The 26929-nt window shown below is 44.7% G+C and overlaps 1 protein-coding gene across 35 annotated transcripts in view; it reads left to right on the forward strand.

Annotated features, from left to right (window-relative positions):
- The window catches only part of ARHGEF7 (Rho guanine nucleotide exchange factor 7), a 182846-nt gene that overhangs the window by 34064 nt on the left and 121853 nt on the right, over nucleotides 1-26929 (forward strand). For 15 of the 35 annotated variants that reach the window (XR_013407764.1, XR_013407765.1, XM_077974032.1 and 12 more), the window contains exons 1-2: nucleotides 1867-1927; nucleotides 2111-2197. Coding sequence is in view for 8 of the 35 variants with exons in the window: in XM_028837325.2 (XP_028693158.1) it covers nucleotides 2111-2197 (87 nt within the window). In the remaining 27 variants the exon portion in view is untranslated. Of the gene's footprint in view, nucleotides 1-1866; nucleotides 1953-2110; nucleotides 2198-16534; nucleotides 16757-18546; nucleotides 18586-26929 lie in introns of those variants that run through there. The other 20 variants (XR_013407760.1, XR_013407761.1, XR_013407762.1 and 17 more) reach the window with 5 other exon arrangements.

Here is a 26929-nt window from a genome sequence, read left to right on the forward strand (position 1 = left end):
ATTTGAAACAGAGAAGTCACCATCGGAAGGCACAGAAATTTGAAAAACGTGACACTAAGTAGACTGAGAAGAGGACGTATGTTTACAGAATGAGAACTGAAAAAAGGCAGAGCATGGCCTTGTACCAGCTCAGCTGGAAACGTGTACATAAGGTGATACAAATTTTTCACTGTTCTGCATGTGTCATATATGACTGAGAGAGTGCTTCAAGTATTGATTTTTGGGTTACACATAATTTTTAGCAAGTAGCTGAGTTCATAAATACACTCTTTGATGATTGACTGTATTTGTAGAGGTCACTTGTCAAAAAAGAGTGCGTTTCAAGCATAAAAATAGATTTTATGAGGATACAACTTTTTGGGTGAAGTGGAATGAATTAAAGGAGAAACAATTAATGTCTGACTTGTTCAGAAACTTTTTAGATGGAGAAATGGGTATTATGTTTCTATTACATTTAGATTCTATTGGATTTTAATAAACGATGCAATGGTTTAATTTCAAAATGTCAGCAGAATGTCAGAAATTACATCCTTTACAACTATTTAAAACTATGAAGAAAAAAATTATTACCTACATATGTGATAATTTTTAAGAATTATTTTAAAGAGAACAAAATGGATTAGGAAGCAGCTTTGCTTTTGCCATTCCACTGAAAAAATGTACAATTTCGATGGAAACATGTCAGCACTTGCTTGTAGGAATTTTTCAACTATAGAAAGAAAAAAAGCTTCATTTCATCTCTTTTGGCATTGCTGAACACTTGGTTTTGATGTATAATTTTAAAACACCTGAGCACCATGAAATGAAACCACAGTATTCCTGAGGGTAGCCTGGTGAAATGTGATTTTCTCCTACAGTACAGGACAAAAATGCCTTTAATGTCCTCAAATGCTAGAGTTCTAGATGACGCATTAGTTTAAATGTCAACGCTTAATGTCTTCACATGTAATTTGGAACAGAAATTTTCTTACAGTTAAAATAATCCTTGGAGTAAAAACCAAAATAAACAGCTTTTCGTATGCCTCAGGCTTCTTAAAATTTTCTAGTAATTGGTGCTGTTTCTGGTTTCCTTAGTTTCTTGCCGTGGGAAAGGTCCAAACACCTTACATGTGTTGCTGGTGGCCCTAACAATTCTACTTTGGACTAAAGCACCAGGGAGTCTGTAGGCGCCTTCCTGCGCTCCTTGACTGCGGGGGATCCACAATTTCTTCTCAGCTGACTTACTGGTTTTCATGTTAACTGTCTATTTCAGTTAATCATTCATGAAGCACGTGGGATATACTTGGGGAAAGAAAACACTGCACCTTAATCCCAACATGCATAATTTTTGTTGCTTAATTAAGTCATCGCATTAGAATTGTAACTGCGCTCTCCATGAGCCTTGGTTAGAAAGAAGGGAAGAAATCCCAGGTTCTCTCCCAACAATCAGGGGTTACTCAAGCCGCCCAAACTCTCTGGGGCCCCTCTGGGCCGGGCTGTGTCCACTTGGGAGAGGCCGAGGACCGGGCGCCAAGAGGCTGCGGTGTCTGCGCTTGGGGCCCAACGGGTGCGCTGTGTCTGCGGGGCCAGGCCAAGGACCTGGAGCAGGGAGGAGGCCGCGCGCGGGGCCGGGCCTCGTCGGCTGCGTCCGCGGGGCTGGGGCCGAGGCCGAAGACTGGACAGGAGAAGGCGGCGGTGGCCGCGTGTGGGGCCAACCAGTGGGCTCCGCCTCCCGGACCGAGGCCCAGCACTGGGCCGGAGGAGGTGGCAGCTAGCCGGGTAAGCAGGGTGGGCTGCGTCCGCTGGGGCGAAGACCCAGCGCCAGCCGGAAGACGTCCCGCGCAGGCCGGCGGGGGCGCGGTCTGAGTACGTCACTTCCGGCGCCGGGACTCACTTCCTGGTGCGGGAAGAGGCAGAGATTGGTGCAGCCCCGGAGGAAGAAAAAAGGGTGAGGAGAAGCGGCGGCTGAGCGGGTTGGCATCTGTGGCTGCGGGCTCGCTCCAGGCCGTCGGGGGCGGCTCGCTAGCGTCGCCCGCTGTGTTGGGAGCGCGGGCCGTGGGCGTCGCTTGGCCTTGTCCCCGGTCTCCCCACTGCCGGCCACAGCGCTCAGCGCTTGTGCTCTGTGTTGCAGGTCTACCCGGAGCCGCGGAGCGAGAGCGAGTGCCTGAGCAACATCCGCGAGTTCCTGCGTGGCTGCGGGGCTTCCCTGCGCCTGGAGGTGAGCGCGGGCGGCCACGGGCCGAGGGAGGGGCCGGGAAGACGGGGTTGGGCCCGGGGTGGGCGCTTCGCTCCGGCCAGACCTCCCGCCTCCTCCGCGCCCGGGTCCGACCCTCCCCGGCCGCTCGGGGGTCCGGGTTGTGTGGAACGGGGCGTTGTGGGTTTGGGTAACGGCCGGGAGGAGGCGGCGCGCGGGCCACCCTTGGGGCAGGGTGGAGTCTGCGTGGGAACCCCAGACATCGCCCTTGCTCCAGTGAGGAAGAGTGGTTCTGGTCGCTGGTGGTGCAGGTGACACACATTTTCAACAACCGTTTATCAGGGGTGTGAGCCCATTTCTTGGCACCTGCCTCAGCCTGAGCTCTGCTTTTAGAGATTGTCATCTAAGGGCTCGCATCTAGGTCTGGGTCAGGCCTTAGAATCCTCAGCAGGTGATCAGGCAAAGTCGTGCAGAAATAAAATGGGCCAGCCCTCCGCCTGCTTCTCTCAGCCGCACTCCTTTCTCTGCTTTTTCTATCTGAGACCAGAAATTCGGTGGTTTTTCCGTACCCTCAACACTTAATGTTTAGGTTAGAGAATTCACAGTAACCGGTATCTGAGGTTTATAAAACATGCTTTCGGGGAACATACTGGGCGGGGTCTCGATTCCCTGTTGTAAAATATTGTGTCACTTTACTAAACATTGTCTTTTCAGTCTTTCAGTGGCAGTTTCTGGGAATTTAACTCTTTCATTTTATTTTACTATTGCGATTCTTCCTACACTTGGGGTAGCGCTTTAAATACAGAAATCTAGCTTTGCTTTTCTTGGGATCTGCTCAAGCGGTTGCAGTCAGTCCTGTACTTAAGTCCTGCCTTTTATTTTTATGTTGCCACTTTGTCACTCTTAACCTTAGTTTTCTTATCTGTCAACTGAGATGGGCAATATCAAGCTCCCAGATAAGAGTACAGTCAGCCCTCTGTATCCAAGGTTACCCACCCGTGTATTCAGCCAGCCTTGGAAATATCGGAGGAGGGGGAAACCAATTTAAAAAAACCAATATAAAACAACACAGTATAATGATTATTTACATATCATTTATAATGTACTAGGTAGTGTACGTAACCTAGGGGTGATTTAATGTTTACGAGACTATGCCATTTTATATAAAAGACTTGAGCATCTGAGGGTTTTGGTATCCATGGGGATCCTGGAACCAATTCCCTGCTGATAAAAAGGGACAACTGTATATGAAAGCATCTTTGTAGAACCTGTTACATAGGATAACCCAATAGAGATTTCCCTTCCTGAAGGATAGTCTTTGGCTATAGGTTTCTCGGAAAACCTAGAAGTCATCAAATCTGTGAGGGCAGGTTACATGGAAAGTTTATGTAATTGAATTAGACATACAGGAATTCATGAAGTATTACTGGCGTTGTTTATGATTGTAAACACAAAGACATTTGTTGTTGGTAGTATTTCATGTTGGCAAGGAAATTATTACACGTAAGTGAAAGTGCTAGGGGAGATTCCAAGAAACTTAGGGCTCTTTCAAAGGGAAAAAAGACAGTGTTTCAGTACCCTTCGTCGTATCAGCTTTGTCATTTTGTAATCCAGCTGCCTTATTGGCTGTGATAAGGTGCCTTGCTAGTGGCAAGTTTTACATTTTCTTGACCTTTGTGTGGGATTTTATCATATTACCCTCTTGAAACTACTGAGTTTATTTATGTTTAACGTACTTTTGAAACTAAATTTGCACATTAAGATTATCTGACTTTGGTGTAAGACTTCTTAAGAAAGTTTTGTTTTAAAGTAAATTGAGGCTGGGCGCAGTGGCTCACGCTTGTAATCCCAGCACTTTGGGAGGCTGAGGTGGGTGGATCACATGAAGTTGGGAATTCGAGACCAGCCTGGCTAACATGGCAAAAACCCGTCTCTACTTAAAAAAAAAAAAATAAACACAAAACCCAAAACCAAAAATTAGCCGGGCATGGTGGTGCGCACCTGTAGTTCCAGTTACTCGGGAGGCTGAGACTGGAGAATCCCTTGAACCCCAGAGGTAGAGATTGCAATGAGCTGAGATTGCCACTGCACTCCAGCTGGGGCGACAAAGCGAGACTCCGTCTCAAAAAAAAAAAAAAAAAAAAAAGTAAATTGAATGTTAAAAACTTACCATTTTTAGTTTTCCAAAGGTTGCTGCTGACGTTTCGTATGGTAACTGTTGTTTTTATAATTAAGAGTTATTTTGAAGGTTCTCTGGAAGAGAGATTTCCTTAACATATCCCAAGCATCTAGAATAGTGCTTGGCACATAATAGGCTTTCAATAAATATTTGTTACTCACAGAATGAGCTTGAAGGTGTAGTTGATAGCAAGTGAGTTTCACATTAAAGTAAAAAATTAGTTTTGACTTATTTTGTCCTGTTTTTAAAGAGTGGATATCTCTTCCAGTAAATTTAAACAAGAGGCAAATGTTACCTTTTTTCAAGCTTAGTGTGAGTCACACTTGTAATTACCTAGGAGATAATAAAAATGAAAATATGAAAACAGCACATGAAAAACCTGATAAATTGTTCAGTCACTGTGTTTTGGGAAGTTTCCCTGAGAGGTCATTCTGTACGGTATGCGTCCAGCTCTGGCTACCAGCCTTGTAAGCTGATGTGAAGGGACAGGGCTGGGCCCTAAAGGACTTGGTCGTCTGCCCTGCGGGCCACAGTGCAGCAATTTCCCATTGTGTGAGAATTGCTTAGAGAGTGAGGAGGGAAGGGCCTTGCACTTGTGAAATATGTTGTAGGATTTACACATTTCATTTTCACAAAATTCTGAGAGGTGGGAAATTGATAAGAAGTGTTTTGAAATTACAGACACAAAACTTAAAACTGATAGCTTAAATTCTAGATTAGCTTTTGTTCTATAGTTGTAAATGTCAAGGTGCTTTTCTTCCAGGGGTTAGTTTAGACTGAACTGTGTTTCTAACAGATTGTTTTTGGTGTATATATTCTTATTTACTGTCAGTTTAAGCTCTGCTAAGGTTGGTTAAAGGGAAAAAGGAAGTAAATTTGGTTAATATGTCAGCTATTTTGGTGCATACCTTCCTTAATTACCTGTAGAAAATCAGATATTACCCCCTAATTGTTCTGATTATGAAAATATTTTTATAAATTGGTTTTAAAGGAATATTGTGTGAGTTGCATTTATTGGTAAACTTTGAGAAGCACTAGGTTTTAAGTTGGAAAACTCTGAAATTTGGAAAATTAAAAAAATTTAATTAGTGTTGGAAAGCAGTGCAACTTGGGTGACTTCATTTTCTTACAACGTTTTTACTTGGCATGCTGAAATTTTTTTTTTTTTCCAGTTAGGGCAAAAATCCGTAGGCACACAATTTCTCTATTTGTATCTCAAAAACAACCAAAATAATAATTATTAATAAGAATGATGATGATGTTGGCTGGGCACAGTGGCTCATGCCTGTAATCCTAGCACTTTGGGAGGCTGAGGCGGGTGAATCACCTTAGGTCAGGAGTTCGAGACCAGCCTGGCCAACATGGTGAAACCCCATCTCTACTAATCACACCACTGCCCTCCAGCCTGGACAGCAGAGCAAAACTCCATCTCAAAAAAAAGAATGATGATGATTATGTTTGTAGAATTTCACTTGGGGATAAGTAACTTACCGAGGCAAACCAAGCAAGGGATAGGACATTTCTTTGCATTTTCTTAGGTAAATAGCTACAGAGAAATTCAGAGTGATTTCTGTTTCCAGTTTTTTGCTGCATTACTGTGGAATTCCGATTCAAGTGTTGTGGCTGCTGTAGGGTGTGTGTGTGTGCATGTTTGTTTGTTCACTCAAAAGGTCATAATGAATTAGCTTCCAAGCTGTTCCCATCCTATACAACCTTGTCTGATTAGGCATCTGACAACTAGGGAAGCAGGTGAAATGTAACTGGCAAAAGCAGATTTTATGTTTCTAGGAGAAAGCTGTGTTTGGTTAAAGCCATCACACCTGTAACATGTTTACCAGCTTTTTATTTCAAGAGCTGAAAGTTAAGAATATAAGATTCCAGTTGTTTAAATGGTACATCATGAAGCTCACATTAATAATGTGGTTTCAGGAATATTAGCAACAAAATAATTATAATAAAGCTGTGGATTTTAACTTAGTTCTGTTTGAAAGATGTCTACTGTTCTAGATAGTTATATTCATACATAATAGAAAAGGATAATCCTGATGGATGGTTTGATATTAATGAGGCTTTTTTTGCTTAAGAATTGACTGTGGATTCACATAGAGTGTTACCATCACTACTTGAGAGGAAAACAAAACATTTCAGATGAAACTGGGTGAGCCTGTTCTCATAGTTGCCAAGAGGGAATAAAGCCAATTTGTCAAGTGTAAGCAAACCACAGCTCTTTCTTCTCACAGACCATTTCTGAAATAGTTGTTTGATATGATAAGGATGGTAACCCTAATATATTAATAATTGATCTCTCCAGCTCCTTGGCACAACAACTAATACTAAAATTATCTGCAGGTTTCACAGTTGCTGTTCATTTACTTAACTGTTTTTCTGGAAAAGTGGAAAGCATCCAAAGGCCCAGGTGGTTCAGAACAGAAATCTGCTCTTTTCTCATCCTCACCCTTAGAAATTTTTGGTTGGTTTTTTGGTCTCTCAGATCAACAGAGCATGAAATGTAGACCAGCTAGTCACATAAAGCTTGCCTCATACCCAGTTTCTTTTCTTTAATTCTTATATTTTGTTTTTAAATTGACAAATGGTTGCATGTATTTATGGAGTAACAACATTATGTTATGGCATATGAATGCATTGTGGAGTGATTAGGTCAGGGAAATGAACATATCCGTTCATGTCCTCACATACTTCTTTTTTCTTTGTGGTAAGAACATTTAAAATCTCATCTTTTAGCAATTTTGAAATGTACTTTATTGTTAACTGTAGTCTCCTGCTGTACAATAGATTACTAAAATTTATTCCTCCTGTCCAACTGAAATTTGTACTCTTTGACTAACATCTCCCCTTTCCCTGTCTAGCTCCTGTTCCCTCCTTCCCAGCCTCTTCAGCATCTGGTAACCACTATTCTCTTCTCTGCTTCTGTGAGTTCAGCTTTTTTACACTTTGCATCTAGGCGAGATCGTGCAGTATTTGTCTTTTTGTGCCCTGCTTTCTCTTAGCATAATGTTCTCCAGGTTCATTCATTGTTGTTGCAAATAACAGGGTTTCCTTTCTTTTAAAAGTCTGACTAGTGTTCTGTTGTGTATGTATCCCACATTTTCTTTATTCTCTCATCTTTCAGTGGCCACTTAGATTGATTTTGTATCTTAGCTGTTGTAAATAGTGCTGCCATGAAAATGGGAGTGCACACATCTCTTCAACATACTGATTTTAGTTTCTTTGGCTAAGTATATACCCAGTAGTGGGATTGCTGGATAATATGATAATTCTGTTTTTAGATTTTTGAGGAACCTCCATACTGTTTCCCAGAATGGCTTTGCGAATTTACATTCCCACCGACAATGTACAAGGCTTATCTTTTCTCCACATCCTTGCCAATACCTGTCACCTTTCATCTTTTTGATAATAGCCGTTCTACAGGTGTGAGATGCTCTCATGGTTTTAATGTGCATTTCTCTGATGATTAGTGATGTTGAACATTTTCTAATCTGTTGGCCATTTGTATGTCTTTTGAGAAGTGTCTGTTCGGGTCCTTTGCTCATCATTTTTAATCAGGTTATTTTTGTTTGTTACTGAGTTTTTAAATATATTTTGGATATTAGCTTCATATCAGATGTATGCTTTGCAAATACTTTCTTTCCATTCTGTGAGTTGTCTCTTAATTCTGTTGTTTCCTTTACTGTGTATAAGCTTTTCAGTTTGATGAAATCGCATTTGTCTTATTTTTGCCTTTGTTTTCTGTGCTTTTGGGGTCATATCCAGGAAGTCATTGTCCAGATTAATGTCATGGAGCTTTCCATGGTGTTTATTTCTAGTAGTTTCATTGTTTCAGGTCTTACATTTAATAAGTCTTTAGCTCATTTTGAGTTCATTTTTGTATGTGTTGTGGGACAAGGTTTCAATTTAATTTTTCTGCATGTAGATGCCCAGTTTTCCCAGCACCATATGTTGAAACTGCCCTTTCCCGATTGGGTGTTCTTGGCACCTTTGTCAAAGATCTGTTGACTGTATTACGTGAGTTTAATTCTCAGCTCTCTATTCTGTTCTGTTGGTCTGTGTGTCTGCTTTTATGCTAGTGCCATGCTGTTTTGGCTACTGTAGCTTGGTAATACACTTTGAAATCAGGTAGTGTGATGCCTCCAGCTTTGTTCTTTTTACTCAAGAGTGCTTTAGCTATTTGGTTTTTTTTTTTTTTTTTTTTTTTTTTTTGTGATTTCATGTGAATTTCAGGATTGTTTTTCTATATCTGTGAAGAATACCATTGGAATTTTGGTAGACATTGCGTTGAATCTGTGGATCACCTTGGGCAATATGGATGTTTTAACAATACAGGTTGAGCATGCTGATACGGTTTAGTTGTGTCCCCACCCAAATCTCATCTTGAATTGTAATCCCCATAATGCCCACATGTCTAGGGAGAGACCTAGGGAGAGACCTCCGGGAGAGACCTAGGAGATTATGGGGATTACAATTCAAGATGAGATTTGGAGTTAGAGATCAGCCTGGGCTACATGGCAAAACCTCATCTCTACCAAAAAAGAAAAAGTCTATTGGACAGTGCTGGATCCAGTAGAATCCTAGGAGATTGGATCATGGGGGTGATTTCCCCCATGCTGTTCTCGTGATAATGAGGGAGTTCTCAGGAGATCTGATGGTTGTATAAGGGGCTCCTTCTCCTTTGTTTCTCACTCTTCTCTCCCCTGCTGCCCTGTGAAGAGGGACCTTTCGCCATGATTGTAGGTTTCCTGTGGCCTCCCCAGCCATGTGGAACTGTGAGTTATTTAAATCTCTTTTCTTTATAAATTACCCAGTCTTGGGTATGTCTTTATAACAGTGTGAACATGGACTCATATACATGCCAAACCTGAATATCCAAAATATTCCAAAATCTGAAACTCTTTGAGCACCATCGTGACACTCAAAGGAAATGGTCGTTGGAATGTTTTGGATTTTTGGGATTTGGGATGCTCAGCTGGTAAGTATAATGAAAATATCCCCAAATCTGAAATACAAAACACTTCTGATCCCAACTTATGTCACTTCTGAGCATGTTTACATGATGCTGAGTAGCACAGAGCATACTTGTGGCATGGGTGCTGAATGGTCAGCTCGGCACATTCACAGCTAGATCAAATTGCGACTTTGATCTTCAGTTGATTTCTCGTTTTTTGACTCAGGGTTATTGCTCACTCCTGGTAGCTGCCCACGATTATCAGGTGTTTGCTTTGATGGGGATGGTATGGAAGGAGGGAATGTAGTGCCTGACCCGAACTGCTTGACTGGTTGCTGTCCTGCGTTGCCACTTGCCAGCTGTGCCATCAGGGAAGTGGGTATCACATGTGCTTGCCCTTTGTGTCGGTTGTAAGGATTACATGAATTCATGCAAAACTCTTAGAACAATGCCTTGTAAGTTGGAGGTGCCAAAGAGACGTTAGCTGTTATTATCATTTGCACTGTTCTTTCGTGTAGTTGGAGCCACATGGTATATTTTAAATCTTTACCCAGGGTTTCATATTAATTTTATAAACTTGAGTAAATAGAGCTGTGTAAGAAGAAAAAAAGTCATATAATGCTACCATCTAGAGATACCAGTGTTAAAATTAGTATTTCTTTTTTGGTCATTTTTTTTAATCCAATGCAAATATGTAAATATATTTTTAAACTATCCATGCCATCATAGTAATGTTTTATAACATGCTTTAATTTGATCCAGTGTGAGTCTTTTCCCATGTTAAATAATTATTTTACTACTGATTTTAATGGCTGCCTCTTAGTTCCTGGTAATAATCCCCATTTTTGGATACAGAAGTGGATTCTGAGTTTTCACAGTTGTGAACAGTGAACTGTGCAGTGGACGCTTCTGTACCACACCCTTAATCCTTGATTTTCTTTGTAGGACAAATGCCCTGATAGAGCACTGCAAGGCCAAACGTAGGGACTTTCAAAGGCTTTGAACACCTGCTACCGTACAGCCTCCAGAGAACTTTTGCCAGTAGCAGTACATGAGAGTACTCCTTCCTGTCCTGTGGATGTCATGTGGACAGCTGTCTTGTATTTGTTGTATATTTTCTTTCCCTTAGGAAGATGGGAAACCTGTTATGGATAAACATTTTGGCTTTTCTTTTCTTTTTTTTTTTTTTGAGACGGAGTCTCGCTCTGTCACCCAGGCTGGAGTGCAGTGGGCGGATCTCAGCTCACTGCAAGCTCTGCCTCCCAGGTTTACGCCATTCTCCTGCCTCAGCCTCCCGAGTAGCTGGGACTGCAGGCGCCACCACGGCGCCCGGCTAGTTTTTTGTATTTTTTAGTAGAGACGGGGTTTCACGGGGTTAGCCAGGATGGTCTCGATCTCCTGACCTTGTGATCCGCCCGTCTCGGCCTCCCAAAGTGCTGGGATTACAGGCTTGAGCCACCGCGCCCGGCCGGCTTTTCTATCTTATATCTTGCTCAGTGCTTTACATTCTGCGGATATTGCAAACTAAAATAAATGTAAGACACTCAACATTTCCTACCTTGGACTTTTGAAAGAGGATGTGAAAGAAAAGCTGCTAGAATGGAAAATAAAAGTTGAAAACCCCAGAAATTTACAGTGTTATCAGCTGTTGCACAAGTGACCTGGCATGGGACATTCTTGGGCCACTCTGCACGCTGGCTGTAAATGCATCTTGAGACTGTCTGCAAAGGTGAGAGGGCAGGTTTTCATTTTCTCACTTTACAGTCGAGAGGCTTCAAAAGGAGTTCAGGTGGCAGTCCAGGATTGTAAGGAGCTGGGATAATTTAGTGAGTGAGAGGTTTGGGAAGAGAAATTACCTTACCTATTTCTAAAACACTCATTTTCCCTGTGTATTTTTAAAGGACAAATTCTTTTATTATGCTGCTTTGCCTAATGCTCAGTTCTCTTCTAGATTTTTTTAGCTAAGATTGTGATTAGGATTTCACACACAAGAATAGTTAAAAATATTAATACTTTTGAAAGAATTAAAACATGGGAACCACTTGCTGAAACTCAAAACTTGTTGATACAGGCTTAATAATTAATTGCAATAAAAGCAGAAGTAAGTCTATAGTCTGTTTGGGATGGGATGCCCAGCCAAGGGTTGTTTTTGTTTTGTTCTTAGATTCAGACAGATGAGGAGGTAAACTGTTTACTGAAACTTGGCTTTGAAGGTTTATGAGGCACCAAAGATATGTTTGAGGCATTCTTTTTAGCTGGGCACCCTTCTGTACTGTTGATGCCAAGCATAAAACGGTGGGTCACAACATGCTGTTTATTGTCTAATTTATTAAATAAGCTGTTGAAGCTTATTCCTATATAGAACTGTAGTTAAGGAAGTTAAGTAAGAAAAAGATTGTTCGGGAGAAGAAATGAGTAACTATTCCCTGAACGTTTTGTAGGTAGGTTAAAGAAAGACAGTTTCCATTCAGATACTGTAATTGTGTTTTAATTTTACCTGGCAAGAAGTATCAGAGATGGCCCTCTGTCTTGTACCTTAGTGCCTGGCTGTACTGTCTTGCTGGGTGAGCACAAAGTGTTCCTGCATATCCAGGCTGCTTTTCTAGTGTGGACAACTAGACTTCCCCCTTCATTTCAGATCTTTGGAATGTCCTAATTGTCTAGATCAGCACTGCAATAGAAATGTATTGGGAACCACAGATGTGATTTTAAAATTTTTAGTGACTACTTTGAAAAAGTGAAACAGTTATTTTTCATTTTTAAATTTTTATTTATTTATTTTTGAGACAGGGTCTCACTCTGTTACCCAGGCTAGAGTATAGTGGCGTCTTCATGGCTCAATGCAGCCCACACCTCCCAAGTACCTTAGACTATAGGCACGTGCCACCGTGCCTAGCTAATTTTTGTATTTTTTTTGTAGAGATGAGGTTTTGCCATGTTTCCCAGGATGATCTCTAACTCCTGGACTCAAGCAATCTTCCCACCTCAGCCTCCCAGAGTGCTGGGATTATAGGCATGAGCTGCTGTGCCTGGCCTAAAGTTAATTTTAATAATGCATTGTATTTAACCCAGTGTATCCATACAATTACTTCAACCTGTAATTGATATATACATATTATATATCATTATTTTAGGTATTTTATATCAGGTATTTTAATTTCTTCACATTAAGTCTATAAAATCTTGTTGAATTTGTTACGGCCACAGCACGTCTCGGTTTGCGTTAGCCACGTTTCAGTTGCGCAGTGCTCCGTTGTGAGTGGCTCCCGTTTTGCCTGTTGCAGTTAGATTATTTAAGAGCCTGGAGAAATACAGTGATCTTTGAAATGAAATGGGACCAAAGTTTGTTGAGAACAGATTGTGTGTCTAGGCATTTTACTTGTAAGGTTTTGTTTAAACCTCACAATGCCCTGCAGAGAAGATGGCAGTTCCCCACTTAGATAAGGGGTTGAGACTTGAAGTGATTCAGAAGTCCCAGGTCCCAGCTCAGCCAGTGAAGAGATTCGGGATTTGAACTCAGATGCACCCACTCCACCGGTGTGGCTTCATACAGGCATGCTGCTGCATAGTGTGGCTAATGCAGGTGAGGTATTTAACAACATCAAGGCAATACTCTTAGGCTAACTCCTGGCAAGGCCCATGGGCAAGTTCTCAGGAGAACTTACCTGATGACGGCCTGCCTCATGGACGTGCGACTAGTGTTGCCACACAGGGCCCTGTGCTTGGTTTCATGCTCTGCTGTTGCCATCAGAAACTCTTAAGAATTTTTTGACGAGGAGCTTTGCATTTCCAATTTGTGCTGGACCCTGCAGTTGTGTACTTGGTCCAGCCTGCTGGGATTGTTCTTACAGGTCTGTGATCAATAACTGGAGTAAGCAGCATTTTCTGAGTGCTTATTATGGCTTAGGCCCCATTATGAAGTGTGTGTTAACCCAGTCTAAAAGTAGCTGTCTTAAGTTGGTATCATCATTTTGCTCACACAATTATGTCCCTGACCCCAAGCGAGCAGAATTGGGATAAGAATAACCCTCAGCAATCCCTGCTATCCCTTTGTTTCACTTTTTAAAAGTAGTTACTAAAAATTTTAAAATCACATCTGTGGTTCCCAATATATTTCTATTGCGTAGTGCTGATCTAGACAATTAGGACATTCCAAAGATCTGAAATGAAGGGGGAAGTCTAGTTGTCTGAACTAGAAAAGCAGCCTGGATACCCAGAAACACTTCGTGCTCACGCAGCAAGAACAGTGTAAGAATTGCTTAAAGTACTTCCTCCTGATAGGAAGTTAAGATAATTTGTCGTCTCTCATGCATTAAAAATTGCCTCAGCTTCCAAGGCGGCCACCATTTTTCCTGTCGGTAATAAGGACTCGTGATAATATTGGCTGTGCGTTTTGTTTTTCTAAAGGATCCTTTAGGGAAAGCCGTCCTCTCCAGCGTTGGGATGATAAAAGGATGGGAAGTCGAAGTCAGCTTGAACTTACCCATCAGAGAACACGTTGGGGTTGAGTGGAGGGAAGAGCCTCTCCGAGGAATTGGAGAGAACTTTCCACTCACATTACGTCTAACTAGCCAGAGGATGGGCATTGGGACAGTATACTTGTAAGGTTCCTTCAAAGCCTGGCTTGTGTGAGTCAGTGATGCTGCTGCTCTCGGACGAGCTACCAGTTTAATAATAGGACTTAGCTCCAGAGTCTGTTCTCCCTTTTTGACCCTTGACACGGGACACAGATCCCTTAGTAGGTGTTCATGCCTGGCCTGTGTGGGCAGCTGGGTAAGTGTTTCCAGTGCAGCTGGTCAGTCGGTTTCACCCAAGAGTCATGTCACTCGTATCTCATCTAGTTGTTCAGCAAGTACTGGCAGCACTTAATACATGCAGTAAAGTAGCGAGGCTGTTTTGCCACCATAAAAATGCAGTTGAGTTTGCCTAACGTGAAAATATTAAGTTTCTGTGTAGTCTCTGCTAGCCACAACCAGTAGGTTGTGGAGGAACCTTCTTGGAGGAACAAGCCTTCTGGTTTGTTTATCTGCATCTATCCCCTTCCCCTTGATAAAGCAACTGTGAATTTGGTCTTAATTAGCTGTAGTCTGTTGAACCAACTCAGTGTAGCCAGGGTAGAGGCAGAAAGAAGTGTCCTGCACGGCGGTGCAGCTGAGGGCTTCGTGTTCCTGAGTTGTTAGCACGAGAGAGGGATTCAGTGGTCAGCTCTGCATAGTCTCTCATTTTCTAGCAAATAGAATCCAGAGTGGATGGCCTCATATGTGTAAATTCTCATGAGACTCAAATGGAAATTAGTTGTCCCTGAGGTTCTTCATGCTTGGCTGATTGAACTAGATGGTTTGAGAGGGGTATTTTATAAAGTAGAGAGTGAGATTAGGGCTAGGGAGAACAATGGTGGTAGAGTGGCCTTAAAGACCAGCCTCCAGGAAAGCCTCTGGCAGTTGGAGTCCCCACTCCCTGCCATCTGTCACATCTGGTTCATCTTCCTTTTATAACCCCAGAATCTTGGCTTTTCTCTTTGTCCACCACCGTTAGCCCAGGCTGTCCACATGCCTCACCTGGGTCACTGCAGCAGCCCCTGGCCAGTCTATCCTTGCCTTTCTCCAGACTGTTTTTTCTGAAATGCAAGGCTGATTTTGGTCATTTTCCTCCTGACTCTGATTTTACCTAATGTCTTAGAATAAAACCCATGACCCTTGGAAGAGATGGAATAATAGGAAGTGAGGCCGGGGAGTCGCAGGGAGCGAGATCAGGTGGTCCTGTGGGTCCTGTCTTTTCCTCCAAGTGATACGGAGCCTCTGGGGGTGTTTGGGCCGAGGCGGGAAGGGATGTGATATGAGTTTTAACAGGATCATTTTGGCTGCTGTTTTCAGTATAGACTGCAAGACTAAAGGGCAAAAGCACGGAAACCAAAGAGGACAGGATGGCAGCAATCCAGGTGACCTCCCAGGTGATGGTGACTCGAACCACAGTCCTGTCAGCATAGGTAGCAGGAGAGACTGAATTCTAGTTTTATCAAGAAGATAGAGATGAGATGATTTGTGGATGGACCAGATGGGGTATGCGGGAGAGGAATAAAGGAGGACCAAGGGTTTGGCCTGAGCCGTTTGAAGAAGTTGCCTTTGGGATGGGAAGCCTGGCAGGGCCAGATGTGGGTACTCAGCTTCAGACATGCTCCGTTAGGATATCTGTGAGATGCCTCAGTGAAGATCAGGTCTAGACTGCAGGGATGCGGCCTGGGCTGGGAATATCAGCTTCAAACTTCTGCCCAAGCAGGTTCTGATTGTGTAGAGTGATGTTCCTGTTAGTCTGTGTCGTGTGGAAGAGTGTCTTAAACACATTTTTGGGCAGGTGCTGCGGGGAGGAGGATGTCCATGCCTCAAAGAGAATGAAGGAATACCTGGTGAAGGGCTGGGGGAGGAAGTGAGGAGGTGTTAGTCCCAGAACATCCGAGGCCCACTAGACGTGCGTACTGCTGTTGCTCATTTCCTGGCCAAGCTGTAACCACCTGAGTAAACAGTAGGTTTGTTCTTGGGTCAGGTGTATCCACAGCAGTCATTCAGTGCCAGGGTACTTAGGTCCTCTTTATCATCAGAAAATCACAGAGAAGCACCGTGCGAAAATAGGTTTGTGGTCACGTAGCATAAAAGTTGGCAAAGATATGATCTCTGGGCTATTTATATGTGAGCTTAGAAGAAGCCGAGGACACGTTGTCATCAAGTTGTATTTTATATTTCTTTTATCCAGTAAGACTTGTACATAGCTTAAACGATAAATGATACTTAGAGCCTCAAAAGGAAACACAGTGCTCCTGCACTCTCCTTATCCTAGAAACACATTCTCAGCTGGTTTCTTCTTGGTCTTTGCTTCCTCCTTTCCATATTGTATCCTGGCACTGTTGTTTCTTATCAGTTTTGGTTAATAACTGTCTAAGTTGAGGGTGTAGCTCTGTTAATCTCCTCGTATCACTCCTGTCCCCCAGTTCAGGAGAATCATTCTTTGCCCTGCATGTGTGACGTGAGATCCCTTGGTGCAATGTCAGTTGTTTTAGCCAATGTATTTTCTTAGTTATAAATGACATGTGTGCATTCTGAGCAAACAGAGTGTTACAGGCACACGTAAAGGGAAACGCCCACTCCTCTCTCCCCCTCCTAAACACCCTAACCCTGCTTCCCGCAGGAGCCACTGCTGAGCGCTGAGACACACATGGACTCTTTTTCAGGAGTGGAGTTGAGGCCGTACTAGGAATGCTCTTGCGCAGTTTGCCTCTTTCCGCGGAGAACGTAGTGCCTTTCCTGTGGGCACCGCTGTGCTGGGCAGCACGCCGGCGCGAGACAGCTACACGAGGCGCTTTCCAGAGGACGGGATGCCAGAGCCACCCCTTCCTCACGGGACACTTGAACAGTAAAACCGAACCTTCTCAGTGTGACGGTGTGGAGTTCTGGTAGGAGAACAGGGTGACTGTCCAGCCTCGATAATCTTCCCTCCTTGGCAGAGTGATTTCCTTCTGCTCGGTTGGCTTCTTGAGGAGTTGGGCACCGAGAGCCTGGGGAGAGGGTCCTGGCTTACCTAGGTTTTTCCTCTCTTGTCCAGGTCACAGGGAGACGGCCAGGGTAGCTGGTGGAAGGTGCTAGCCCTCGCCTGTGCCTGCTTCTCTGCCGCTCTCCCGCTTGGTGTCATCCACTCTGTCTCTCTGGTGTGCGACAGCTGTGTGAGGCCCCACTGGGCAGGGGTGTGGGTCCCCTCCAGGCCTGCCCAGCCACCCAGCAGCTGTTGCCATTTCAGGCTCAGAGTCCCCGCCTCCTGCAGATTTCTTCAAGCTCTTCATGCGGCCTTGAGGATAAACACGAGTGGAGAGTTGACACTTTTCCTTCCATGTCTTTATGTTCTCAGAATGTTCCGAGAACTTGAAACATTAACAGGAAAATACCGGGGTTTCCATATAGAGGTGGATAAAATAGGCAAGAATTGTTCAGGTTCAGTCTTGAATGGTAATGATGGAAAAGTGATATCCTTATAGATTATACAATTTTGAAGGTTATGAAAGGGTTTCAGTAAATTGTCCATTCTCACCCCCCAGAACAAAATCACAGATTCTCAAACCCTGGGTTTAATTTTTTGAAGCTTGAGAGATGATTTTTGAAGCTAAACAAAGGAAATATTAAAGATGCAAAAATGACATACTTTTGTAGTCTTGATGTGTTAACTCCAAGAAAGTGATGCTGTGCTGAGAGAATAGGTTCCTTGATGACTCATCGCCAGTGAAGTGTTTATGGAAGCCAGGAGTATTGGATGACGTGAGGAGGGCAGGTGACGTTGCTCCTACAATATGTTCTTTGGTGCCTGTGCCAGAGATGATGCAGACAGCAACTCGCTGTTCACAGTTTGAAACAGACCTTATCATTTCTCTTTAAATCAGTAGTTCTGAACTTCTGGGTGTTCAGTAATTTGGGAAGTTGGCTTAGGTAACAAATAATGACAATAGTAGTGGTTAAGTTTGGCGATGCTTACTATGGGGATGTGCCAGGCAGAGGCAAATCTGTTTAACATGTGCTAATTTATTTAATCCTTACAAAAGTCACTTGGCCTTGTTGGGAAGAGAGGAAAGTCGTATGTTAGGAGAGAATTGCAGAGGTCATTACTGCCACTGTGTTAGTCTGTTCTCACATGGCTGTGAATACCTGAGACTGGGTAATTTGTAAAGAAAAGAGGTTTAATGGGCTCATGGTTCCACAGGCTGTGCAGGAAGCATGATGTTGTCGTCTGCCCTGTTTCTGGAGAGGCCTCAGGAAACGTACGATTGTGGTGGAAGGCAAAGGGGAAGCAGACTCCTTTTAACTGGCTGGAGCAGGAGCAAGAGAGTGGGGTGTGCTGCCACACATCTTGAAACAACCAAATCTCACCGGCACACACTCACCATCACGAGAACAGCACCAGGGAAAATCTGCCCCTCACGATGCAGTCACCTCCCTCCAGGCCCCACCTCCAGCATTGGGGATTGCACTTCGACATGAGATTTGGACGGGAACGCAGAACCAAGCCATATCAGCCACAGAGGCTTCTTCCCGGTCATTGCATTGGTAACCAGTGTGGTGCTGAAGCTACGGGGACCTTGTTTGTGAGACATTATTGGAAGATTTTTTGGTGGAAATATATTTTTAACTTTGGAGTCATTAATTTTACTCTAAAATACTATTTATGCTGTTAAATTGATGAACATTTAATGATCACCTCTGTTTGCTAGACACCGTTCTGGTTGCTGGAGGTGGCTTGGTGAGTGAGGGAGGAGGGGCCCTGCGTCTTAGGGAGTGTAATTCTAGTTGGGGAAACACTTAAGCAAAGGAATGAGTGTGTGAAGAAATAAAACGGTCATGAGCATCAACTGCAGAATATCGGGGATGAGGCGAGAGACTGCCTGAGTGCTGACTTAGATTGGGTCGTCAGAGAAGGCCCCTCTGCGGAGGTGACGCTTTTAGGATTTGCTCTTACAGCCAACGTGATAAAAGCTAGCCACTCTTCCTCCTCCTCCTCTTCTTCTAAGCTGGCCACTCCTCCTTCTTCCTCCTTCTTCCTCCTTCCTCCTCCTTCCTCCTCCTTCCTCCTCCTTCCTCCTCCTTCCTCCTCCTTCCTCCTCCTCCTCCTCCTCCTCCTCCTCCTCCTCCTCTTCCTCCTCCTCCTGCCTCCTCCTTCTTCCTCCTCCTCCACCACCAGCACCACCAGCACCAGAGTCTCACTGTTCTCCCTGTTGGAGTGCAGTGGTATGATCTCAGCCCACCGTAACATCTGCCTCCTGGGTTCAAGCAGTTCTCATGCCTCAACCTCTCGAGTAGCTGGGATTACAGGCATATGCCACCATGCCTGGCTAATTTTTGTGTTTTTAGTGGAGACCAGGTCTTGCCATGTTGGCCAGGCTGGTCTTGAACTCCTGGCCTTGTGTGATCCACCTGCCTCCCACCAGTGCTGGGATTACAGGCATGAGCCATCGTGCCTGGCGCAGTCAGTCAATCTTCTGAGGAAGACCAAACATGGATGTCAGAATTGCTCTTCTGTTGACCATTTTCTTCCTTGTCACTGGAATTCCTTCTTATTTTATGTCTTATGTAGGGAAGCTGGGTGAGAATTTATCATGTTACCTGTGTTATCAATGGCCTTGCACAAGGCTGCTCACTCAAGTCTTCCTGCCTTTACTGAATGCAGTGCTGAGTGGCTGTGGAAAGTGCTGTGTGTTACCCTTAGGCCAGATTCACTTTCCAGAAGGTTCTAGAAGGTTCCTTGGGAGATGATGGTGGCTGCCCCGAGGGTCTGGCTCTGCTCTGGGAGGACTTGGGAGAACCCTGCCAACTGATGGTGCCCAGGCCCCTGAAAGCACAGCCTGTTCCTGTGTGTTTGAGGTAAAAATGGGAGACCTGCTTGTTCGGTACTTGGGACAAGAAGTTTGATTTGGGAATTTAATTTATGGCAGATAACAGATAATCAGTCTTGGTCTTTTTTGTTGCAGATGTAAAAAGCAGCAGTGGTTATCTTTAATTTTTAAAAGCATTTTATCCTTTTTCTGTTGTTTGTGTTCATAAGAAAAATGCATGCATACCAAATATCCATCATAAAATAGGGAACTAAGAATTTTGTGTGTACTGGATTTTCTTTTTTTAAAATTATCATTAGAAATCTGTTAAACAAGGGCTTGAACACAAATGAAAGAACTGGCTTTTACTTTAAGCTTAAGCTCACCAGTGCACTCTTAGAGTTACTTTTGTTCAGGGGTCTGTATAACCAAACGGAATTAGCCTGAGGAAGGTACCGTTTTTTCCACATTTTGTTTGTGATGAGGAGGCTAACATATTTTTAACTGTGTGGGCTGGCACTGTTGTCACCATAAAGATTTGAGGTATTTGGGTTTTGGTTGTAGCCAAGCCTAGTGTGGGAGTTGTGTGTGCAGGGGCACAGGTGTCTGAGCAGGGTGTGGCTGTTCGGTGCTGGATGAGGCTCGTTGGTGACAGTCTTTGAAAGCAAATTAAAAAAAAAATAGAGTGAAAAGCATTAAAAATAATCTCACTTTGTTTATAGAGTTACACTTTAATATTGCTCCAGGTTGCATACTTGAATGTACAAGTCCTTCCCCTTCACGCTTTGCTGTTTTACTTGAGGAAGTTGGCTCATTGTGTATGTGTTCAATTTGCATGAGCAGTTTTTACGTGATGGAGTAAACATCAGCGTAATCTTTGAAGTTCGCTTGGTGAATGCTTTTCTAATTGGGGAAAGCTGTTAAAGTTTGATTTCAAGAGAAAAAGGAAGAGATAAGTCAATGAGCCTCTAAAAACAAAGCTCTTCTGTGGCTGCCATGGTCTGAATGTTGAAATCCTAACCCCCAAGGTGACAGTATTAGGAGATGGGGCCTGTGGAGGTGACCAGGCTCATGAATGGGGTTAGTGCTCATATAAAAGAGGCCTCAGAGAGACCTCTGCTCTCGTGCGGTGCCATGTGAGTTTGCAGTGAGTCCAGCTGTGAAGAAGCAGGCCTTCACCAAGTACCGTATCAGTCCGTGCCTTCATCTTGGACTTTCCAGTTTCAGAACTGTGAGAATATGTTTCTGTGGCTTATGAGCCGCCCAGGTTATGGTATTTTCTTAATGCAGCCTGAACAGCCCAAGGCAGTGGCAGAGAGCATCAGTACACCGTACCCTGCGAGAACATGTTCGTAACCTTGACGAGGGGCTGGTACTCTAGGTACGTAAGTAGCTGTTATAAGCCAATAAGGGAGATTAGAACAACATGAATTCAGTTCCTTAAATGGAAGCACTCACTGAGTCAGTGCTCTAGGGGCCTTTAGAGCATAGTCTCTGTGGAAATGTGGTCCTGGAAATATATATTCTCTTAATGTCCCTAACGAAATAAATTCAGTTCTATAAAAATAAACTCTGTTCTATAAATGGAAGCACTCACTGAATCAGTGCTCTAGGGGCCTGTAGAGCATAGTCCTGTGGAAATGTGGTCCTGGAAGTATATATTCTCTTAATATCCCTGAAGTCGTGGCATCCTCCAGTTTCACGTCACGTGGTGGTGTCACTCTCCAAGGCTGCAGGAAAGTTTGTAATCACCTCATCCTGTCACAGTGTCACATCCTCTCTGACTGCTTCTGACCTTCACACTTTTTGGGAACCATTTCCTCAAAGGTGCCCCAAGCCATAATAAAACTTGGTTTTAAAAAGCCTTTTTTGTCTTGCAGTAGATTTGAACTGTCATTTGCACACTTAGTGAAAGCACCCTGCAGACTGGGTCAATAGTAGAGAGAGAGGGGTCCTGGTGCTGTAAAGCAAGGCTTGGCAAAGTTTTCTGTAAAAAGCTAGATAGTAACTATCTTGTGGGGGTGGAGTGGGGCAGACCTCTGTTAAAGTTACTCTGCCATTGTTGTGTGACAGCAGCCAAAGTTGGCATGTACAAACTAGGCATAGCTGTTTTCCAGTCAGACATTATTGATTCTGCCTTTTTCTCCCGATTATAGTAGCTATGTGTGTAGACAGGTTGATCTTCTCAAATCTGAAGATTCGAAATCTGAAACGCTCCTGGTCCCAAGCATTTCAGATGAGGGATACTCAACCTGTATATAGAAATAAAAACTGCAGAAAAGTGTATGGAAAAATAACCATTCCACTTGTATCATTAATAAGTTACCTTTATTAACATGTTGCCATATTTCCTTCCAGCATTTTTTAATGCCACATGCTCACTCTCAACACATACCCTTTTTCTTTTCACAGAGTTGGTGTCAGAGTGCACACAGATCCTGCCAGTTACTTCCCCCAGAACATGTTGCGTTTCTGGGTAGAAACAGCCTAGCCATGGTTGGGGTGGAATGCGTACTGCCTGGGAGGGCTGGCCGGTCTCAGAGCCTGGCAGTCTGGAGGGGTGGTGTGCTTGGCTAACTTGTCTTGATATTTTGCCCGCTTTTAAAGGTTTCCTGTCACTTTTATCTTCACACAGTAGCAGGGTCAGATTGGGGAGTCAGAACCAAGAAAAATATCAGGAGTTTGACAAATTCCAGGCCTTTGTGTCTGTCTTGAGGATGCTCCACCTTCGTGCCTACTTTGTGGCATCAGTTGGAGATGCTCTGTAGCGTAAGCTCAGCCCCAGGATGCGGAGGGACAGGGCAGAGTGGAGTCAGGGCGCTCACTGGGGACACAGTGTATTCACTGATCAGAAGCCTGTGACATTTCATCCACGGATTGCTTTCCCAGGAGGTTGGCAATTTGGAAAGCACATTTTGGATGTGCTGTTAGGGTCAGCTTTAAGCCGGCTTGTGTTTCATGGCTGCCAAGTGAGCATGGAGACCACTGCCTCTCCCCACATTGAATGGAGATGTCTCGTGTTTGAGGATGTCATGTGCTGCCTGCAGCACCTGGTCTTGGAGTGTTGGGAGGTCAGGGGCTGGGTGGGGTGTGCCCGTGAGACAGGGTGTCTGTAGAGGGATGTGGTGCCATTCAGTTCTATCAGGCTGCCTAACTGCTTGTGGTAGTGTTTGCATTGCAGTGACTGGGTCAACTTGTGTAGTGATTACTTTGATAAAACAGTTAATTTTCAAGACAAATTTGTAATCTCGCATTGGTATTAATAATTCATAAGGTAAGTTTCCCTCCTTTGTCTGGCACCCCAGCCCTCCCCCTGTACTGTTCGGATAAGATAAATGAAGCACCTGAGGTAAACAAGGTAGAATCAGTGTTAGCTTATTTCAGTGTAAAAGATTTGTTTTGAAAAAAAGGAATGATATTTGCTGCTATTTAAAATCTAGGTAATGTTTTATAGAGAATACTTGACATATTTTGGGGTTGAGGATAATTAAAATTGGTTACTATTTTGTTTCTCAGAGCTTATACTCTAAGGTCATGTACTGATTTTGACATTTAACTACACTGGTAAAATGTCCAGACGGTAGTGCCTGTGGAATCCCTCTGTTGGCACCTGTTGTGTATTGGCATCTTCATCTCTTCCGAATTCTTGGAAGACTTTATTCTCCCCCTTTGGTCCTCGACAGATTTCTGCCCACCCAGTGGGGAAGAGGCCGTCTTGCTGTCTTGTGTCATGTCCTTGTCTGTTTCCCTTTCTTGCTCTTCCTTCACCTTTTCCGCAGTCTTGCTCTTGCATTTCATGACTTCCTGGTCATTACGAGGAGCTGGGAAATGCCATGCATTGTCTGGGCATAAGTGGCTTAGTTCACTAAGTTTTCCCATAGTGCTATTTTGAGTTCACTGTCTTGCCTTAGTTAAAGCAGACGTCTGGACGGCCACTTTGCTCCAACTTTGTGAAAACACACCTTCTGGGTTTGCCATGCCCTGTGTCCACACACTGTGCCTCAGCTGTGCCAGCGGTCTGGTTCGTCTGTACCCTGGGGGTCATAAGCAGAAAGGAGAGGAAACACCGGGAGGTCCTTGCAGCTCCTGGGAAGCAGTTTGCCGATCACTCAGCTGGAGGTGCAAGGACTGGAGGTTGCTGACAGTCGCTGGGTTGGTTTTGTGCAGCGCATGTGCTTGTGTTGTCGGGTGAAACCTAAAGGCTCCATCCATTGCGTGTCTCGGGATCTTGATGTCTCCTCCTTAACCGTCCTCCTCTGTTGGGAGCATACAGCAGTGTGAATTTGACTCTTCCCTGTTTTAAGTTGAATTAAATTAGATTGTGGCCTCTCAGAAGGTAGAGCTGCCTTCTGGGAGTGGGACCGGCTTCTCTAAATGGAATGTTTGTGGTAAGCTGTTCATTTCTTTTCATAATAGTTCACTGAAATAGCCACTGTGGAGTTGGTGGGATAATTCAGCAGCTGGGCACTGAGTGCCACTGTGGGTCCCACACTGTCTTAGAAGCTCTAGAGACGAGGCCCACACTTGTCTGGTTCAGAACGTGCAGAGGACACGCATGTTCATGACAGAATTCCTGGTGCTGATGGAAGCCATGAAGAAGACAGAGTGAGGGGAGAGTGAGGGAATGGGAGAGGGTGGGAGAGCAGGGCTGCCGTGTGAGACTCAAAGCCTGGGAGCACCTCTCTGGAGGCCCTTTTAGCTGAGGGTGTTGCCCTGTGAGTGTGGGGAAGGGCACCCAGGCAGAAGAGTGGCTGGGCAAAGGCTCTGAGATGGAATTGAGCTCGCCTGCTGCAGGCTGGAGCCTGCAGTTGGGTGAGTGAGTGTGTTGGGGAAGGGCTGGAGGCCCCAGGGGTGGGTCTCCCAAGCTGCTGGCTCCTTACTGGGCTTCCTCTGTTCCAGGCACTTTGAAAGGTATTGCCTTAGACATCCTCATAGCAGCTGTGGGAGGTGGGACTGCCCACTTCTCTTTGTGGATAAGGAAACTGAGGCACAGGGGTTGAGTCTTTGTGAATGTGTTAGTCCATTCTCACACTGCTATAGAGAACTGGCTGAGACTGGGTAATTTATAAAGGAAAAAGGTTTAATTTACTCACAGTGACACAGGGCTGGGGAGGTCCCAGGAAACTTACAGTTGTGGCAAAAGGGGAAGCAAACACATCCTTCTTTACATGGTGGCAGGAAGGAGAAATGCAGAACGAAGGGCAGGGAAAAGACCCTTATTAAACCATCGGATCTTGTGAGAACTCACTGTCACGAGAAGAGCATGGAGGTAACCGCCCCCATGATTCAGTTACCTCCCACTGGGCCCTCCCGTGACACGTGGGGTTTATGGAAGTACAAGTCAAGATAAGAGTTGGCTGGGGACACAGCCAAACCCTGTCAGCCACACAGGTGGTCTGTCACCAGCACCATGCTCTGCTCAGGACTCTGAGCCCCCTTCTGTAGGTTGATAGAAGTGTGGATTTTAGTCTAATGATGGCCAGAAGCTGCCAGAGGATTTTAAGCCTGATCTTTTATCTATAGAAAATACGACCATTGCTGCTATTTGGAGAGTGACTGTAGGTGAGCAAGATACTTTTCGCTGTCAGATTGCAGTGTTTGAGATGTGTAAGGCAGTTTCTATTCCCTGAGAATTGTGCGTGATGTGTCCCCTCCCCCTCGGGCATCCGGCTGCCGTTTGTGTGGTGGATCTGGTTAGATGGCCGGCCCCTGGGACTTGTGTTTTGCTTCCTTCTTAGGTCCCACTGTCTCCTTTCTCTTCACTATGTGCTGTGTCCTGTGGGGTGACCCACGCAGCCCCTGCCTGCCTGCCACCTTTCACTGCCTAAACACCCCCGGGGAAGTTTCCCATCAGGTAGGGTCACATCCAGGAGCCTAACCATGATGAGTGGGACCCCCGTGTGGGGACCTTTGTCCTGCTCTTGTCTCCCATCTGCTCTTGAGCTTTCCATTCCGGGCATGTCACATGATCTGAGATGTCCCTAGGTAGTGTTTGCTCATTGGTTTATTTATTTATATTTGAGACAGAGTTCACTCTTGTCACCCAGACTGGAGTGCAATGGTGGATTTTGGCTCACTGCAACCTCCGCCTCCTGGGTTCAAGCGATTCTCCTGCCTCAGCCTCCTGCGGAGCTGGGACTACAGGTGCGTACCACCACGCCCCCCTAAATTTTGTATTTTTAGTAGAGATGGGGCTTCACCATGTTGGCCAGGCTGGTCTCGAACTCCTGACCTCAGGTGATCCGCCCGCCTCGGCCTTCCGAAGTGCTGGGATTATAGGCGTGAGCCACCACGCCCGGCTGATTGACTTATTTTATAAATAAGTGACATGTATTCTGTGCTAGGCATGGTTCCAGTGACTTCACAGAATTAACTCATTTAAACCTGTAACAGTGCTGAGGAAGCGGGCATCACTTTAGGGGAGAAATGGAGGTATTGAGAGGCCTGGGAACTGGGCCAGGGCCACACAGCTGGTGCACTGTGGCCGGGGCTGAGGCTGGGTCTGTTGTGACGTACTTCCTGTCTCTGTGCCTGCGTGCATATTGAAGAAACACACATGATGTTGTATTATCGTCCTTTTGTCCCTCTACCCTCAAAGGAGTCCACATTCTTCCTGTTGCAAACTGGTCAGGGCCCGTTGGTCGTTTTGGGAGCTGAGCTCGGGTGGGGGATGAGACGTGCTGTCAGTGGAGTCAGCGTGTTCTGCACGCGGCGGGAGCCTGAGGGAGGGTCACACCCCCTGAGAATGTGTTCTCAGTATGCCTGAGCCATGTTGGTGAGTTTGCAGGTTCTCACACGGTAGTGCTGGCGGTCGCATTAGGCCCTGCTGCCCCGCTGCCGCTTGTCTGGACTAGCTCAGCTGACGACGTTTGTCCCTGGGACTGGGAAAACCGCTCACACGCCTCAGACAGAGTGGCCCAGAGTGGGTAAAAGGCAAGTCTTTCTGGGTATGAAATAGGTGTTACCTTGAATATATTAGGTCATGTGCATTTTTCAACATGCTGTTGAACAAGGATGTTTGATGTTGGCCAGATGGTGGGAAAAAAGTGTTAAGAAGGGTATATGTTTTTATTTTCTAAAAGTCCTTGTGAAAAATGAAGCAGAGACAGTCATGACCAGTGAGTGGGAGCAGTGTGAAGCTTGAACTCGCACACAGTGTGATCCTGAGAACCCTGGAATAGCACACCGCCTCTGCTCCACGCACGGGGAATTCTGTGTTCGCTCAGTGCCTATCCTTTGACCTCCTTCCTCTCCTAAACTTCCTGTTTCTCAGCT

This window comes from Macaca mulatta, chromosome 17, assembly GCF_049350105.2.
Source record: "Macaca mulatta isolate MMU2019108-1 chromosome 17, T2T-MMU8v2.0, whole genome shotgun sequence".
Taxonomy (NCBI): Eukaryota; Metazoa; Chordata; class Mammalia; order Primates; family Cercopithecidae; genus Macaca; species Macaca mulatta.